The sequence below is a fragment of the Harpia harpyja genome, chromosome 9 (assembly GCF_026419915.1).
Source record: "Harpia harpyja isolate bHarHar1 chromosome 9, bHarHar1 primary haplotype, whole genome shotgun sequence".
NCBI lineage: Eukaryota > Metazoa > Chordata > Aves > Accipitriformes > Accipitridae > Harpia > Harpia harpyja.
Window position 1 is genome coordinate 36,476,179 of NC_068948.1, and position 17,968 is coordinate 36,494,146.

General features: G+C 38.7%; 1 protein-coding gene across 1 annotated transcript in view; it reads right to left on the reverse strand.

The window, feature by feature from the left end:
- The window catches only part of TMEM132D (transmembrane protein 132D), a 271,069-nt gene extending 253,318 nt beyond the window's left edge, over nucleotides 1–17,751 (reverse strand). The window contains exon 1 of the mRNA XM_052797571.1: nucleotides 17,096–17,751. Within this exon, the coding sequence (XP_052653531.1) occupies nucleotides 17,096–17,174 (79 nt within the window). The 5' untranslated portion in view covers nucleotides 17,175–17,751. The remainder of the gene's footprint in view (nucleotides 1–17,095) is intronic.
- Between the last annotated feature and the right edge of the window lie 217 nt (nucleotides 17,752–17,968).

The window sequence follows — 17,968 nt, forward strand, 5'->3', positions numbered from 1 at the left end:
CTGGAGAAGTGAACGGGCTTTGTAGTAAGAACACTGATTGTTGTAGAAAAGTTCTGTCGTCAATTCAAGTCTTTCAGCAAAACTCAGACTTGGCTTTAACATCTAAAAATGTGGAAAAAATGTGATAACTGTAAAATTAGTCCAAGACAGTTTTTAAGCAATCTTAAGTTCTATATTTTGGACATTAGGAGTTTGGAGTGAATTGTGAACTTTAAGGTATTAGTGGCTGATCTGATAGTGACTTTGAATTTCAAGACAAAGAAATTCTGCCAGCAGAAGATAAGAGTGAAATTTAATATGTACAGTGGAACAGAAATCCTGAATTAAAAACAAAAGTATGCTGCTATTTCAATGAAAACAGTAGTATAATTTCAAATTATTCTGAGGTTTTCATACATTGGCATCCTACTGAACTCTGGTTTTGTCTCCTATTTTCAGGCATTTGAAATTTGTATCAGAAGGTGGTTTATATATCTTAACAGCTCACTGCATTTCTTAAAGATCAGTCTGAAGAGAAAATTACAGAATAAAATACAAAACAGAGGCTGCACTTCTTTCTTTGCTTTAATTCAAAGAACTGCTTAAATAGAATTGTCTGTTAAGTATGAGATCACTCCCTTCTCTAAATGAAGCAAATTAAAGCCAACATTTTAAAGACCTCTTCATTAACTTCTATTGTAATATTAGTAGCTCTTAATACCACATCAGCATCTTTAAGCTCCAGTCAAGATTCTATCCACTGAGCTGGGAGCTGTACTAAAGTTCTCAAAAGAGTCGAGGCCTGGATTTTCTAGTGCTCTGCTCCCTCAATTCGTGTAGGAGGGTTCACAAGCATTCAGCATTCACCTCTTCCCTCTGTAACATTTCTGGATGGACTTTGAAGAAAGCACACGTCAATGTTGAGACTGACTGAAAATCTCTCCACTCATTTTGGTGCTTAAATTTAAAACTAAATACTTCTAAAAATCTAGCCTTCATCTACAGAGCAAAGAAATGTAATCTCTAAACAGATGTCTTCGTGCAATTTTGTTATCTTAAAAGAAAAAAAAATCAACCAAGATAAGAACAGTTCATGCCTCACATTCACTAAATATTATATGCTTCCATGTTTTATTTTAATTATGTGAAAACAAAACAGATTTTAATTAAAAAGAAGGCGGCTACCATAAACCAGAATTGGAAAGCAAAAAGCCTTAAGCAGTTCTTTTGAGGACTTCACAATGTCTGACGATTTCAATCTATTAGCTATCTTTCTGCCCATAGAGATCATGATTAGCCAGTAAACTTGCCCTTTCAATTCACTCAAAGCTTCAATCTATTCCATCTGTGCTCTCTGAACCTTTCATTTCCAATAGGTTCAGGCTAATTCAGAGCAGCCAGGGAGGCTGACAAGCTCTACCTTCCTTTCACATCCTCAGGGCTACATGCTGACATCTTAAAAAGAATTTAGAAATAAATATAATACCACTTCTTTCACACAACAAAATCATTTATTTGAATTCCATTAGGGAAGCACACAGGTATAATTAGGAATTGGTCCGTGACTCAAACAGCCATTTGCCCCCATGCTGGTCTACCCATTCCACTGTAATAAAACAAAACACTCCTGCTAGCTTACAGACTTTGACCTAAAAGGTAGATGCCTTAAGAATCAAGATGGACATAATTTTTAAAAAATTGTAATTCTGATGCACATCAGTAAGCATTTGTAAGAGTCCTTGCATCTTGATACACACAAACTAATAGCAGTGATACTTGTGACAGATTTACAATTCCCAGATGGCATTTGTCTGCTAGTATGTACATTCTGGCAGTGGAAGAGAAAACAGGGGTCGGAAACAGGAAGCCTACTCGAGATATGATGAGCCATTAAGACTTACCAATTTAGTCACAGCACTAGTTCATAATGAAGGAAAAAACCCAAGTGATTAAGAACTGGGAACTGCCTGGGTGATAGGCAGATGTGAGAGATCTCATACAATAGTAGTGTGTAATGCTTAGTACAGAACTGAAAGCCAAAGAGAAAATGCTAGGCTGGCCCAGATCCATGATTATGAAAGAAGGATGCTCAGCTTTTTGGAAACGGTTGCAACAGTGGCCATTGGTGATGGCTGAAAATGACCATAGCTATGCGACTGGGGCAAGGAAATAAAATTCAAATTTCTTCCTGGAAACTCCTGTGTCTTACATTTACCACACTGCAGCCTCTATCATCACTGCTACAGAATTCAGCTACTCAGAATTAGTTTGGCTGGATTAAGACGATAAAGACGTTTCCAAAATCTTTCCGCTCACTCATCAAAATACTCAGCGTACAGGTAAGTAGCATCCACTCTCAAGTTGGAGTATCACAGCTGAATCCAAAAGTAAGTGATCACCACGTTATTAACAACAGTGGGAGGCTTTTCCTCCCCTTCAAATATTTCAACCAAGCCGTGAAAAGGAATTGACTGAGGGAGAACTGGGACTGATAGTATGTGTTATATAAAATGATCATACATCTGTTTGACTTGCACAGCTTTACCTTGGTCATCATTAAATATTACTATTAGACTTTTATTTTAAAAGTGTCGCTGTTTTGTAGATGGAATGGGATGTTACTTTGGTAAGGCTTGTCATCTGAAAACAGCCATTATAAGTATATCAAGGGATCACCGTCAAACTTTTTTCCATGCCACTCCATAAGCTTGAACAACATCTGATTTCCATACCCATGATTTTTTCGACAAGGGAATAAGAATGAAAAGGCCTGGGAACAGATTACTGGAGGTACAGTTTGATATTACAAAAAGAAAGTATAATTGCAGGCTACTGAGGCACACACCCAGCCCTTTTTCATCTCAGATCTGGTGAGCATGTGGCCTCAGGGTGAGATTATTCACAGCCCCACATGTGTTGGAAAGCCCTTCTTTTTGGTGGGTTAGTCTTCCATCAGATCAGGGAGCTGAACCACCTCAATACGCAACTGCAGTACTGTTGGAGCTGGTGTCTGCAAAAAAACCCCTAACCTACATAAATGAGGAAAAAAAAATTAGTTTTCAGCTAAAAAAATTAGTCAGCTCTCTGCATGGTTCATTACTTAACTGCATAAATGTCAATGCCACACAAGAAAGAGAGACTGAAGCAGCCCCAGCTGAGGCTGACTTAACCTACCGAGGAGCCATACCGTCCATGCTCATTTTCAGATCAGATTCAGCCTAGTAAAGAATGCTTACAAATTTTCTTCTGACTGCTTACAGCTTACAGTCTAGATTTAAGTGAACAAAATTCAACACCCAAAATACAGGAAAGCACCACTGTTCAACTACTGTGCTAGCACTATACCTGTTAAATACCTTTTTTTTAATTTCCAGGAAAAGTCTGTCATAACCATTTTCTACAGCCAAATTATAAAAATTCTGCACATTTCTCCTGTAAAGCTAGACCTTGACTCCAAAAGACTTATTGTTCCTTGCTGTGTTTTCACAGCAGTTAGCAGATTTTTCATTGCAATATAAAATACTATGTCATTTCATTATTTCTTTCTCTTAAGTTGCATGGTATCTATAGTACTACAGAATGCATCTTTTCTGTTACCAGCACATTTGATGACTACTTGTCCAGGGCAGAAGGCAAGTTCTATTGTGAAAGCTGTGCAATCTACTGCAACTGAGAAGGAAACAAAAAACTTTTTAATATCACCTTTTGCCCGTGTGTCAAGGAAGGACACTGAGGATATTTGCAAAGTGTGAGAGTTTCCATTATGCAAAGGAAAAAACGCTGAGAAAAACCCTTTACTAGTGGAAAAAGAGGTGAGAATTAAGAAGCTCACGTGAATGAGAAAATATTTTACTGTAAAAACAAAAGCAGTTATTTTCAACCACTAAATATAAAGAAGTAACTGAGTATCAATTATTTTAGTTTTCCCTTCAGGTGGGTGAAATAAAGTACAAACCATTTCACATGATATTCTTATGAAAAGAAGCAAAAATCTATCTTGGCTGTTTGTGACTTGAATCTATCATAGGCAAAAATTACGATTTATTTATTCCGTGAAAAATTATGGGAGTTCAATATTTGGTTTAGTCTGAAACTAAAGTTAAAATTTCAGTTGTCCCCCCCCAAGGATGTTCTGCTGATTTAAAAATTCCAGAGCATTTCACTTGTTTGGCTGAACAGAGCAAACTTCCAGTTTTTCAGTATTAGACTGCATGGTAGATGCCTGATTCCCCATTCCCCTGTATCAGCTAAGTTCTTTAGCCAGAATATATTCACAAGAAGCAGTTACAGTGATTTTGGGAACCACTTCAGAAAAACAGCTCTGACCCCTGGCCATTTTGTGTAGAAGGGGTTGTGTCCTCTTAGTTCAAACTGCTTCAACTAATGTGAGAGCAATTTTGCGGTTTGGTAGGATACCCGTTTTATAGGTTGAGGTCAAATACATGTGTAACTTGTCTGTGGGCTATGGTATAGGCATGCGTGAGGGAGTCTGAGGACATTAGGCCTCCTGGGACCATTCTGCTGATGGGCATTGTCTGTGCACATACAGTAGTCTGAAGCAGGCCACAGAGCACAGGAAGCAGATATCCTGAATTTCTTTCTTATGCGGTCTTTACAATCCCATTCTTCACTATCAGTTCTTACTCTACAGAGTAGTAGCACAGAACAGAATACAGAGTTAGATTTTTATTTCTTCTTCTTGTCTTCCAACTTCCATAAATTTCTTCTTGCTTGCCCTCAATCTTAATTTTCTGGGCTACCAGCCTAGGTTTCCAATTATTTTCTGATAACTCCTACAGGTCAGTACTACAAGTTCAATGTCATCTCAAAATCTAAGATTATATGGTCTGTTTTCCTCCATGATTCCTTCTGTTCATCTCAGTGCTAAAAACAAGACTTGGACTTGCAGCTGGAAGGAAAACAGTAACAGCACTGACCTGTAATTGAGGAGGCAAGAGAAAGTGCAAGAACTATGGAGGAATTCACTTACTGAGTGTCTGAGAGAAACATTTATTCAGTCATTGGAGAAGAAAATGAAGAGCTACCAGAAAGCAGCATTTGCAAAGGACCAGTCAGATTTAGACCAGGACGAACACAATAGATCAGCTATTCCTAAGACAGATGTCAAAGAAGCATAAAACATAACTGAAACTGGTACAATAATTCCATAGGCTCCAGATGAGATTTTGATAGTGCCTGTCGGTCAGAAGAAGATAAAACAAGTGTGAGAATGTGTACTTTCTCTGACAAATTGATCAAACTGGCAGCAAACGTGCAACAAGTCAAAGACCATACGCAAGAAGCTGAGGGAATGGTAGTGTTACCACTGATATGAAGACTAGGATGGCTGCTATTCTCAGGTTGAAAACACAGATGAGAATGTACTTATCAGGAAAAAAATGATGGGCTTTAGCACTTCACAGTATGAACTGAAACACTAGAAAATTCCTGTTACACCAAATAACATCCTGCAATGCTCTCTTTGCATTTTGGGGGGGATTTTTCTTCGTCCCTTGATCTTCAGTGTCTCCCAACAACCTTCCAGATAGAAGTTGTAGGCCTTAAAGACTTAATGTTTGACAGAACTAATTAGCTGAGAGATTATGCTATGACCTACTGCAACAGCTTAAATCATCCGAGGTCTGTGAATGCTGTCCCCTGCACCTAAAGGCAGTTACTATCAGGACATCTCTGTGAGGGATCTTCACTTTTGTATTCACTGTTCCTGATTTAGACTGCCAAAGCCCAGATTTGTTAGCACTGCAAATATGCTGCCAAATTCATCGTTCTTTTCTGATGCTGCTGAAAAGAGAACGGTTGAAAAGAATCTCTTCATGAACCATCCTTTTTATTATTATTGATGCAATTTGATGATTTGATGAGAACCTGTAATGCGTACGAAGACATTCTAAACATCAAGAATATAAATATCATAACAAAGGTTTGCTATATATAGTATTCTCCACTTACAAGCATTTCTCTTTTTTCAGGGTCTGATCCAAACCACATGCGTAATTCTGATAGGAATAGACGAAAGGATGAAAGGAGCACATGACTGTATAGAAATAGAAAGAAAACAAATAAATGCTTCAGCAGTGGTTATTGTACCAATTACTCTGATCTATTGCTACTCAGATAAAGAGTCTAAATAAAATGGCAAGAAGAGACACAACAGCTGATGCTGATATATGTATTTTAAATTACTGCAGCAGAAACAGCAGGGAACAATATCCAAAGTTATGAGAGGACAAAGGGAAAAAAAAAGGTAAGAGCAGCAGCAAACTGTGTAAGGATCACAGACAGATCTTAGGTATTTACCTTAGTTAGCATTTCATCCATTACACAAATGAAGCATTAACAATAGCAAAGAGAAAAGAGCACTGAGATACCACTGAAAATATCAACCTGCTGGATAGCATTAAGGAAATAACATTTTAATTCTCAAGGGAATTCATAGTGATATTTGCTTTATATTTTTTCTAACCTGAAACTGGATCCATTAAATTCAGTCTGAATTCTGGACCTCGAGAAGCTGGGTGATTTCGAAAGACAGCATGTCCAAAGAAATCTACAAGGATGCAAACATGAGAACATAAAGGGAACCTGCACTTGGATGCAGTATTGCTAAGATGGTCCACAAGCTTTCAACCAAACTAGCCAGAAAATGTAAGAAAACCTGCAAAGAGCAAAGATTCACATAATCTGAAAACTTTATATGCACAGCTCTGCTGTTGACCACTTATTAAATGATGATGGAACCGTATGTTTCTTAAGCTGCAAAGAAGAGATCTTGCCAATTTTCTCACAAATGGTACCACCATGTGCATATTCCACAGGTTAAAGATGCTAAATGTCTTTATTGCACAAAAGGTTCCAAAGCTAATGACTGTTGTGAATGGTTCTTTTATATGAAGGCATTGCACGTCTCAATATACTGAAAAGCTGCCTTAGCCCCATGGTCTATTCACTCAAAATGCCACAGCAGCATGGAAGATTGTTTTTCTTGGGGACCTCAGCAACAGTTATTCTCGAGTAAATGGGCAGCTAGAAATAGAGGTTCAAATACCTTGTACTAGCTCCCTACACAGATCTACAAATGAGGACTAGTACTGTATAGGGCACAGAGAAGGCAAAAGAAACCCATGCTTCAGGTGGAAACCTTGACCTCAGCTGGAGGTCAAACTCCATGTAATTTAGAAAAAAGAACTTAAAGACTAAAGAATAGGGTTGTGTCTGACTCTGTGTGTGTTCTTATAAAGTCAGCTTGGAAGTTCAGAAGAATCCATTCATTTTGACTGTTTCAATTTTCATGTCCTATCATCACAGAAGAGACTAGCCAACAGTTTCTTTCACCAGTCCATCTCATCACCACCGCTACCCACTACGTTTCCAACTTACTAACATGAAGGAACTTAAAATAAACCCCAAAGACTTGAAGAGGTAGAGAAGGAATGAAGTATTTCTAAGATCTGTACCATCTGCCAAAACCCCCATTTTTTTATTCTAAGTGGTTTGTTGCATTATTAATACAGATATTCAAAATCTGGTGGGTTTCTTCAATAGTTAATTAACATGGATTGTAACAGAAAGAAATATAAAAACATCCTTATGACATCTTTTTATAAGAAGCTTTTTATGTTCCCTTTATCACGTTTCTGTTTGAAAAGGTTTAGATAGCTTATTAATTGTAACGTCATAGGATGGGAATCTACTTAAGCTCTTAGAATTTTTTAATCACAGAGATGCTTTCATTATATCTTTATTTTTTTTCCCCTTACCCTACTTTTCTTTTCTATTCTTACAGGCCTCTGAGTTGTTCGTGTCGTCCAGCAAACAGGACAATCAGAATGCCACGTTCCAGTTTCTAACTCAGCCACCAGTAATTAATTATTTTAATGTGGTAAAATGTACATTCTCATCTGAGAAGAGGTGCAGATACTATATAATCAGCAAGTAAAACAGGTCCTGCTCTGAACAACTTGTATTCTGAGTAGACAAGACAGTTTAAAATGGAAAGCAGAGAACTGAAGTGATTTTCCGAAGGTTATGGAAAGCCTATGGGTACCCTGACTCCTAAATCACCATCACGAACCACTACATTCCCCAGCTTTCATAAAGAAGAGAACTCCAACAAGGTAAAATGATTGCATTTCTGTAAAAGGATAATAATACCCAACTGAAAGATGGGACAGGAAATAATGCTTTATAAGGTCAGTTAAAAAAATAAACTAGTCCTATTAGAAGACCATCCCAAGCCATCAGTCATTTTCCTATTTTAAAGTCTATCAAATAGGAATATTTCTGCCTCCACAAAATATCAAACAGCATGTAATCCTCAATTCTGTTGGAGAAGCCAATGTTCATGGACAGCTTTTCTGAAGAGATTTTGTTTATTTTTAAAAATACAGAGCGTGCTGTCAGGGCTGTAGTACAGGCTGGCTCAGTGGAAACCCATTAAAACCACTTTACTGGGCAGATGGTGTCAAAGAGTCAGAAGTATATAACAGAATCCTACTGTGCACAAGTGTTCAGTATGCAAGAAATCATCTCTTATCAGACAACTGCTGCAGGGGACACAGTCAACCACAAAGGAGAGAGCAGAGCACAGCTAAAGTCATGATAGCCTTTGAACTGTTTGCCCAATAATACGGAAATGGATATGGAATATGAGAACCTTAACTGATAAACCCTGAGTAAACAAGGGAAGATCTATGGAGAGCATCATATCAAGCTTTAAAAAGCAATACATTGCTTTTATTGTCATTCACTGAAGGTGTAACTACTCTTTGTCATTAAGAGGGATATCACAACTCAGAAAGACTAAAATAAGATCTGAAAAGTGTCCACTACATTTTGGATCACCATCTTTTCACACCCTGATTTACAGGATTGCTAAGCAGTTGGCATTCTAGTGGGATTTCTAAGAACGGGTACAAAGAAATTCATTAGAGACATCTGGAAACAGCGGCCTTGCCACTACAGTCTACAAGATGACAAACTTCAATTAGTCATATATCGGATGAGCACTAGCACACTAGTAGATTATGAGACACTCCTTTTGCATATGTTCCTTTTCCATTCTCCTCTACAGAAGGTAGGCCAAGTTTTTCTAGTGTTTTCTTATGAGCCTAATTCTGTAGGCAAGCTTAACACCTAACATAAGCACCTAACTCAGTTAACTAGATCCTATGATCTGAGTTAAATAGATCCTAAACAGAACAGACACAGTGAATATTAGCGTAAATGGGACAGATTAGCGAAAACTCAAAGTATTCCTCATATGCTGCTTACAGAGTAACAAAGTGTGGTAATAAACTTACAGAGTGTATATACATCTCTTTCCTCCACTGTGCAGAATCAGGATTGCTCAGTTCTGCCCCAAGTCCCATATTGTTGACCACATCAAGATGTCCTTCTTCAGCTCAAGAGCTACAGGCTCGTGCACCTGAGCAAACTAGATCCTATTTTTATTTCTGAAAACGTGCTAAAGATGACAGGAGGGTAACTGCTGGTACGTGGTGTTTTTACACATTTATTAAACTGGGAAGCTTTGTCAGAACTGAATAGTTCCTTCAACAGTAGTTCAAAACACAATCCACTGAAACAACATCAAGACCTCCTTCATACCAGGAAAACCTGACAATACACCCCATATTGCTAAGAGCAAGGTAGGAAGTTAAATGCACGAATTTGCCATGCATAGACAAGAAAAGTAACTGCCCAATGTGTACTACCAATTAATATTAACCAAGCAAGACTGATTACATTAAGACAGAGATACAAAACTCTGAAGGATAAATACAGATATTTCAACTGCAGGCACATGCAAATCACCACTGTTTCCTTTTCTTGACGACAAATGAATGACTCACCATGGCTCAGTGGAAAATGGAGGATATGATTAGGTGCTAATCTAGGATCTTTGATAAATGAGTGGATTGAAGGCTAAGTGGTATTATTTCCTTTCTTATATTATGGATTGGATTAATATTCAGAGACACTATTGGCTAGTTATCTCTGACAGCTTTGAGTTCCTCCTCTTGTACAATGACTTTACACAATGTATACTGAAGACATAAAAAGTACACTTTTAAAAATATAAATAAAAAGCAAGGAAGTGATGTTGAGGGCCAACAAAATTCAAGGTTCTGAGATCATTTAGCATTAGATGAGACTAAACTCTCCAACTGACTCAGAGGATTTTTTAGCATGCAAGACATGCAGCCTCATCTTTGTGAATAGCTGGACATCTGCCTTGTTCCTCCGCAAGAGGTCTGCAGACCGCCTGCTCAACAGTCTGCCTACCTTGAAAGCAGATAGATCAAAAGGCATGCTGTAGAGCATCCTGGTTCAGCTAGAGAGGACACTTCTTCTGTTGCTTCTTAGTCTGTCTTGTAAAGTTGCACACACCAAGAATAAAGAGTGCATTGACATCTTCCCACACTTCTGCTTGGTGCACTCATTATTATTACCCCTGCTACTTTTTTCTACATAACTAGCTAACTCATTTATTTTGCTCTTTTTATGGGATCTATGTTATTCAATATCCTTCCCCCTTCTCATGTGTTAATAGTCTACATGGTCATTTTTACATGTGGTTTTATTTTGCTTGCTCTAGCTGCATGACTGCAAACTAATGAGGCCCAATGCATTCCACCAAGGAGAAGAAGAGCTATTAAAAGACACCATTAGCAGAAAAGCAAATGAGTATAAAATGGTATTGAATACATTAAGGCTGGAAAATGGTTACTAAACATTACCATAGCAAATTTCTGGAACACCTTCCTATCCAAACCATCTTACACAGCATTGTGACAAAAGTCTTTATTTGCAAAAAAACCCCCAAATAACTAAACAAACCAAATCAATTCAAAGTAACTTTAAAAACAGAGCTAGATGGGCCTGTGAGAAGGTGAAGTGAATATAGGAGGAGGAGGGAAGAGGCCTTCTGTTCTGTAAATTTGGGAAAATGTGGCATCAGTGTAGATGCATCCACTACCAACCATTTCTACATGGTCTGTACAAGAAACAAAAATGTGTGCGTTTGGCTGAGCAATTTTCAGGGAGACAATCGTCTGCAACACAGAAAACTCCCTCCAGAAACCTTTCTGGAAACCTTAATTAAAAAAACCAAGACTGAGGGGTTAAGAACAAACAAACATCCTTTGTGAGTACAGCGGAAGCCTTTTAGGAAGTTAATTGACCCTACAGTGCAGATGCCGTTAAGTGACTGGCAGACTACTCCTACGTCGCTTCACTGAACCACTATTCAATGTTGATTTAAGTGAACCTACGCTGCAGTGGATTAGAAACACTCACACCATCAGTGATTGTGTCTGAAGTACTGAGGCAATACCAAACAGTTCAGAGAAATATTTTAAATTACTACAGTTAGTCTCACTACAGTGGTTTTTCTCAACCCTTTTAAGGGCAAGAGCCATATAACTTTTTGAAAGAAATCCAGACCAAACACAGTATTGTCACAAAGGTCTTTGTTTACAACCAAACACAAACTGGGATGCACTCTGAAAGCATCCTTGTTACTTCTATTTCCTCCCTTTGTTTTTTTCTAGCTTGCATGCATAAGGTTTCTGGCACTGGTTTCACAACACTGCTCAGATGTTCTATGAATCACCACTGGTGTGTGGGCCACAGGCTGAAAAATACCACTCCAGAAAACTCTGTCTATGCTCTGAATTAAAGCCTACCAAAGGCAATGAAACCCCATATACTGACTGTAATGGGCTCTGGATCACGCCCACTGTGGATCAATAGATGGATATAATATCTTATATCACAGAGCTGGAAGGTATATCATCCTCTAGGTCAAGTTTAAGTCACACTACTAAAGTAGAAAGTGGAAGCTTGCATAGATACTACATAGGCTGTACCTCTTTGGAGGATGAAGACTTTCAATCCATTAGCTCTGTGGGGCCATCAGACTAACGCCTTACACTGGAATTAAATCTATTCAATAAAAGAAGAAATCAAGGACACGAAGAAGCCAATCCTCATTCTACAGTTAATCTTCCCCCCTATGGAGGAGGGTGAAGTAGCCTAACATCCTCAAATATGTACTTTAAATCTGCTCATAATAATTATTGTTATCTAAATGTCTCTGAACTATTTTAAATCCACTTCATTTTGAACTGCCATTAATAATGCAGCAGGCAATATTACAAAGACTGGTAAAAATCAAGTAATTTAATGTAACACTTTGTAAACCAAACCTGCGATGAATCTCAGCTGCCTCTTCAGCTTCTCTGCAATCAATCTGTCTGGAGTCATGTTTATGTATCCTAGGACCTGTGATAGACTGCCACTAGACTTGGCATCCACAAAAACTTCAGGAGGTTGATTTAATGTGAATGCAGCATGAAAAATCAGATTATCTTTTGATTCTCTCTTTTATTAAATAAAACTGATCTTTATTGAATAAAGCTGCTTTTATTAATATCTAAAACATTGGTTGGTGTCACAGAGCCCGCCAGTCCTATGGAACTAATAAAAGACAGAAGTAAAAAATGAGAACATTACAGGGAAATATTAGAAACCAAATCACATTAAGCCAGTATTGCAGCTGACAAATAAAACATGGGTCTAGCTGTAGAAATTTTTAGTTTAGCCTGAATTTATTATTTTGACTGAAAGAAAAGAAATCAGAATGGGTCTTCTCCCAGAAGTACACTGTGGCAAGAAACACAGTAAGATCAAAAAAGTGGAACTTAGTTTCCCCCTCCCTTGTATAATGTCTCAAACGACTGTAAGTTCAATGCAGCTGGGACAAAGTAAAAAAACTGGTTTTATGGGAACAGCTTGAACCTTAAGCTTTTTGGGTTTCTGCATATAGGCAAAGCTTACAAGAAAATTTCTTACTGACCACACCTGTCATTTATGCTCATCTAAGCAGTGGTCATCTAAAATCAGCATGCAGTAAATTTTCTATACATATCAATTGCACAGCTAGAGCAACAGGTGCCTGTGATGAGTCTGTCCACAAGTACTGTCAGGGCTGTTACTTTGAGAAAAACAATGTGTCCCTCATCATCACAATAAAAATCTATTAACATGAACAGCAACTCAACCCTGAACTCCTGTCTAGTCACCACCAAGAAGGAGGGGGGGGAAAATATGTATCGTAAATCAAATAAAATAATCTTCAATTTTGATTCCATATACAACACTATTTTCCGTTACTAATATACTACCAGCATTCCAGAGTAATGAACTCCAAAGTAAGTAGTGCTGAAACACAGGTGGTTGCACTCCTCAGCTTTTCATTTTCCATGTTTCTATTTATATTAAGTCCACAGTGCACTTCAATGTCAGTAGAAGATCTGCACATAAAGATCTTCAGAAATGGCCCACAGCCTTCTGGAAGATGGACCGTAACTAAAAAGCTCGTCTGTTTGTTAGTTCTTTGTACACCACTACCCCCACTGAAGCCAGTGGATGCACAAGTGAGATTAAAATGAAGGAAAGAGGCTTCCCATACCACTACAAGTCACAAAGATATAATCCACTGAAATCACCAGTGAAGTATTTCAACAATGTGGACAGAATGACATATTCTGATACTAAGTATCATCATGGAATCAGTAAAACTGTGCAGAGAAAGCCAAAGATAGAGTTTGTCTGTAATGAGACAAAAAAAATCTACAGTATAAGATTCAATGGGAATCAAGACGGTTCAAAGAATACTGTAACATGGATAATTCCAAAGGAAACAGAGACAATTTAAATCCAAATATCCAGATACTTCTCTCCTATATTGTAACCAAAGCTAAATGTTTGGGGGTTTGGTTTCTGGGAGATTTCCCCCCACACACTTTCCTCTAATAGAAGATTGGCATCATTGCAAATGTGCTATCCACAGCTCTAGCCAATGGGGAACACTCTTAGGGGTATACAAGGTAACCCTGCCTAATACAGTTGCCAAGCCTCCACATTTATAAAAACTGAGAGAAAAAGAAAATCAAAACAGCAGCTATGTGGCCTGAGCTCTCATTAGAAAGCGACTTGCGGGAAGATTTCAGCCTAGGATGACAGAGAAGAACACGGAATGCTCAGCAGAACACAGGCAGAAAAAGTCACTAAGATATTCACTCGTTTTGTTACTGTCAACTTAGACCTGAAATTTGAAATTAATTAAATCAGGTTTTTTATCTGACAACAAACATTCATAACGTAAAAGGCTCCTCAATCTTAAGACTCACAATATACATCCTAAAATTGTTTAGCATCTTACAGGAGATGCTCAGCTCATTATAGACTTCAGCCAAGCATGGAACCTGGTGTTCGAGGAAAATATTAAAGTTTTTATTCTACTCCAATGAAGCTAATGAGAGGCTTTCCCCTTAAACAATGGAATAATGCCCACATTATTGTGCCTGTTGTATTAGCCTGCATTTTCATTAACATCAGCTGGACATGGTTATTTTTTAATTGAAATTTCTGAAGAATTTTTTTTTCATAGTTGATATCAAATAGCAAAATGCCCAACTGACTGAGGCTAAGCATTGGCTCCCCAGGACTGACTCCAGAAAACTCCTAGTTGGAGACAAAGCTGTGAAATGCAACTACCCCCATAACCACATTTACATAGCCTTATAATCTCTGTCCTTTGTCTATATAGATATGTACACATGCACACACATATATATAATTACACCAACAGTACATTAAAATACGTGGATTATATCATCAGTGACAAATGGTTCCAATAAGAACATGAAGCTCATTATTGAAAACAGCATTTCATTCTCAGGCTGGAGCTATTTTCTGCATTTACCAGATAAAAGCAAAGCAAAACCGCAATAGTATTCTCAAGTCTTCAACATTATTACCTGAAAGATTTGGAAACTATACAGTAAAAAGGTGTGTTGCCATGGTTCTGAGTAATCAGCAACAGACCTATACACAATAGACAGCTGATTGCTGTTGCATGTTAAAAGATTTTTTATCTCTTTAGGAAAACTTTGTCATCATGTCATAAATGGGCGAGTTTTTCCATTAGCAACAGAAAGGCATCAAACAAACATACCCTGTAGCAGAAATCAAGTCTGATTATTTTTTTGGTTTTCATCTTCTTACGGGGTGCGGGGCGGGGAGGGGGGGGAATCAACCTTTTACACTGTCAAGTTTTTTTATACTGTAAATCTCTGGAACACTCTGGTCTTTTCACAGTGTACTAAGGCATAGTAGTACAGATGGAGTCTGTAACCAAGTATGGAAATAGACAATTACATTAAAGGTAGATACCTGTATTACTAAACCGCAAAGAGTCCCAGCAATCACGCAGTAGTATATTGGATATTGGAAGTGCAAAATAAATAGCACAGACAATACCAGTAATTCTAATGGGATCTTGAGTATCTGGTTTCAAGACATATCAGATTTAATGAGACTTCACAATCACAATACATAGAAAAATCTCACTCATCAGTTTTTATAGTGATTTTTTTCCACCTAAGAGACCTCCTTTCCAAGTCTAATTTTTCTGCCTAAGTTTATCTTTCAAAGGAGATGTAAGTAACATTTAAGAATACAATAATATATAAATGTTATAATTGCTGAGCTGGCAATAAAACAAACACTGTACTCTGTAGGACTGAAATGCCACTTATACTCCAATCTTGGAATAAGCTGCAACCTCAGTCAAACACTATGTTAATGCAGTGTTAAGGCTACAAAGTGAAACACCAAAAAATAGGAGATGAAAAAGTTAATATTCTTACTGCATTGTTAGGCTACCCAAAGTACTGATGTTGCTTATAATAAAATACATAATTTACAACCTAGCTGGGAAATCAAAAGCTACTGGTGTGCAATGTGAATGAAGCAATCTTTTGAAAAGACTCAGACTTCCAATCCCTGCTGCTAATGCATTTTCAATCACAACTTTAAAACTGTACTTATGTAGGCACTGCATTTGGGTAACATTTGAGGGGACTTATAATTTTGTTCCTTTCTTTCTTAAGCTGTTCTAAGGGAAAAAGGAAAAGTGAATTTGGTACAGGGAACCACCACAGAAATACATAGCTGTGTATTTTGCCTTCTGTCAGTAAGTTCAGTTCTGGATACAAAGTAATTAGTAAAAATAACTCACATAAGAAAAAGAAAAGTGCTGATATCTGGAAGCATAAAGAGATGTTAAGAATAACTAATACCTTTTTTAAAATAGCGATGTTTATAAGCAGAACTCTTTATCAGCATGTTTTCAAAATCATAGAGTAAATGCATATGCTCTTATTCCTCTCTGAAGACTAACCACGTGTGAACTTTAATTTCATTTTCCTGCCGAAGTACAGCTGTTGATGCACAATGTCTTCTCAGTAGAAATGTGTATTTCTCCTATATTCCACAGGAATGCTCAGAATCATCTAAATTAAGTATTGCAAAAATGCATCCACCTTTTGGCTGAGGCCATTGATGAAAACTTTAGGTTCAAAAAGGAGGACCTAAATGCACACAAAAATGTCTGCATTGCCTACATGCTGGTTTTCTGATTCTTACTGTAAACACACTCAAGGGCAACAAGAAGGTATCACTGAGTCATCTGAAGTCATGCTGTCAGGACATTCAAACTCTATTCAGCATGCAGAATATCAGGCACCGAGTTCAGGCTCTCATCAAAGCTTCTAAACATTTCAGCAAGCACATATTTCTCTGGTCCAGTAAAACATTGCCAGCCAGCCTGAGATACAGGATTTTTCATTTGAAAAATTACATAGAAGATAATGGTGGGGCAGCTAACTCCAATAGCTTATACCTCTAAAGATTTCAAATTTCCAGATAACAAACCTTTGCAGTCCAAAGCTGAGTTTCCAGCTAAGCTCATCACCAGCATCTACTACATGATCAAAAGTACAATAGGCAGGTAACAAATGCCTCAGTAAATGGATAGACTGTTTGTCATAGTCGACCAAGGAAAAATCCTGCCACTCGGGATTTCCCATCACGATATCTTTGGTTTTGACTAGCACATGACCCCCCAAGTCTTTCAGTCGTGAATTGTGGGGATCGACATTCAAGGGATTACAAAGAGAGGGGACAGAGGCTGTGTATGCGAAATAAACAAGATGCGGTGAAATGGACAGAAGAGGTTGAGACTTACCTTTGGAAAAAACTGCTGCCAGGCTCAAGAGGAGAGGTGACAACAGATGCCCCATATTGCTAATCCCAGAAGCGCACATCCTAGGGCTTGTGGAGAAGTTAGGGCTCAGTTTCACACACTTTGTACTCAAAATAAAAATCGGTCAGCTGGAGAGGCTGCATTTTCAGCAAAGGTCATCTGGAAAGCGCAAAAGGCATTTCCTTCGGAGAAAGGACTTACTTCTTTAGCTTTAACCCTCCCCTTTCCTCCCTCCTTTCTTCAAAACAGAGCATGCTGTGAAAGAAAAACCCTTTCCTCTCAATACATAGGAACCAGTTCTGGTTAAAACCTCGCTCCCGAGCCTCAGTTGCCGGAGGCAGGCAAGCAGTCCCCTACCCCGACACCCCCCCCCCCCCAAAAGCCGGCAGGGTCCGGCGCGCAGGGCAGGGGCTGCGGGGCTCCGCGCCGTGCCCCCCCCCGGCTCCTTGGGGCGGAGACCCGCCTGCCCGCTCCTGCCCGCGGCCGGGCTGCGGCTCACAACGCCAGTGCCCGCATCCCAGCGGAAAAGCCCGTCGGCTCCCCAAAGTTTTCCTTTAGGTGATGCTGCTCAGCCCTGAGATCATCCAGACACGGAGGCAGGGTTTTCGTTGTTGCGCGCTCTCTCTGGGTTTGGCTTTTTTTTTTTTGTTGGTTCGTTGTTGGTTTTGGTTTTTTTTTTTTAAGTTCTCAATTTCCTCATGGACTTGTTTGACTTTCTGCAAGAGAGGGAGGGGGCGAGCGCGGCTCCCTCCCGAAGGTCATCGCCACGGATGGGCTTACTGCTCTCGGGGCCGGCGGGCGGAGCGGCCGCGGCCGGCGGGGCCCTGCCGCCCCCGCGGATGCTGCTCGCTTTGA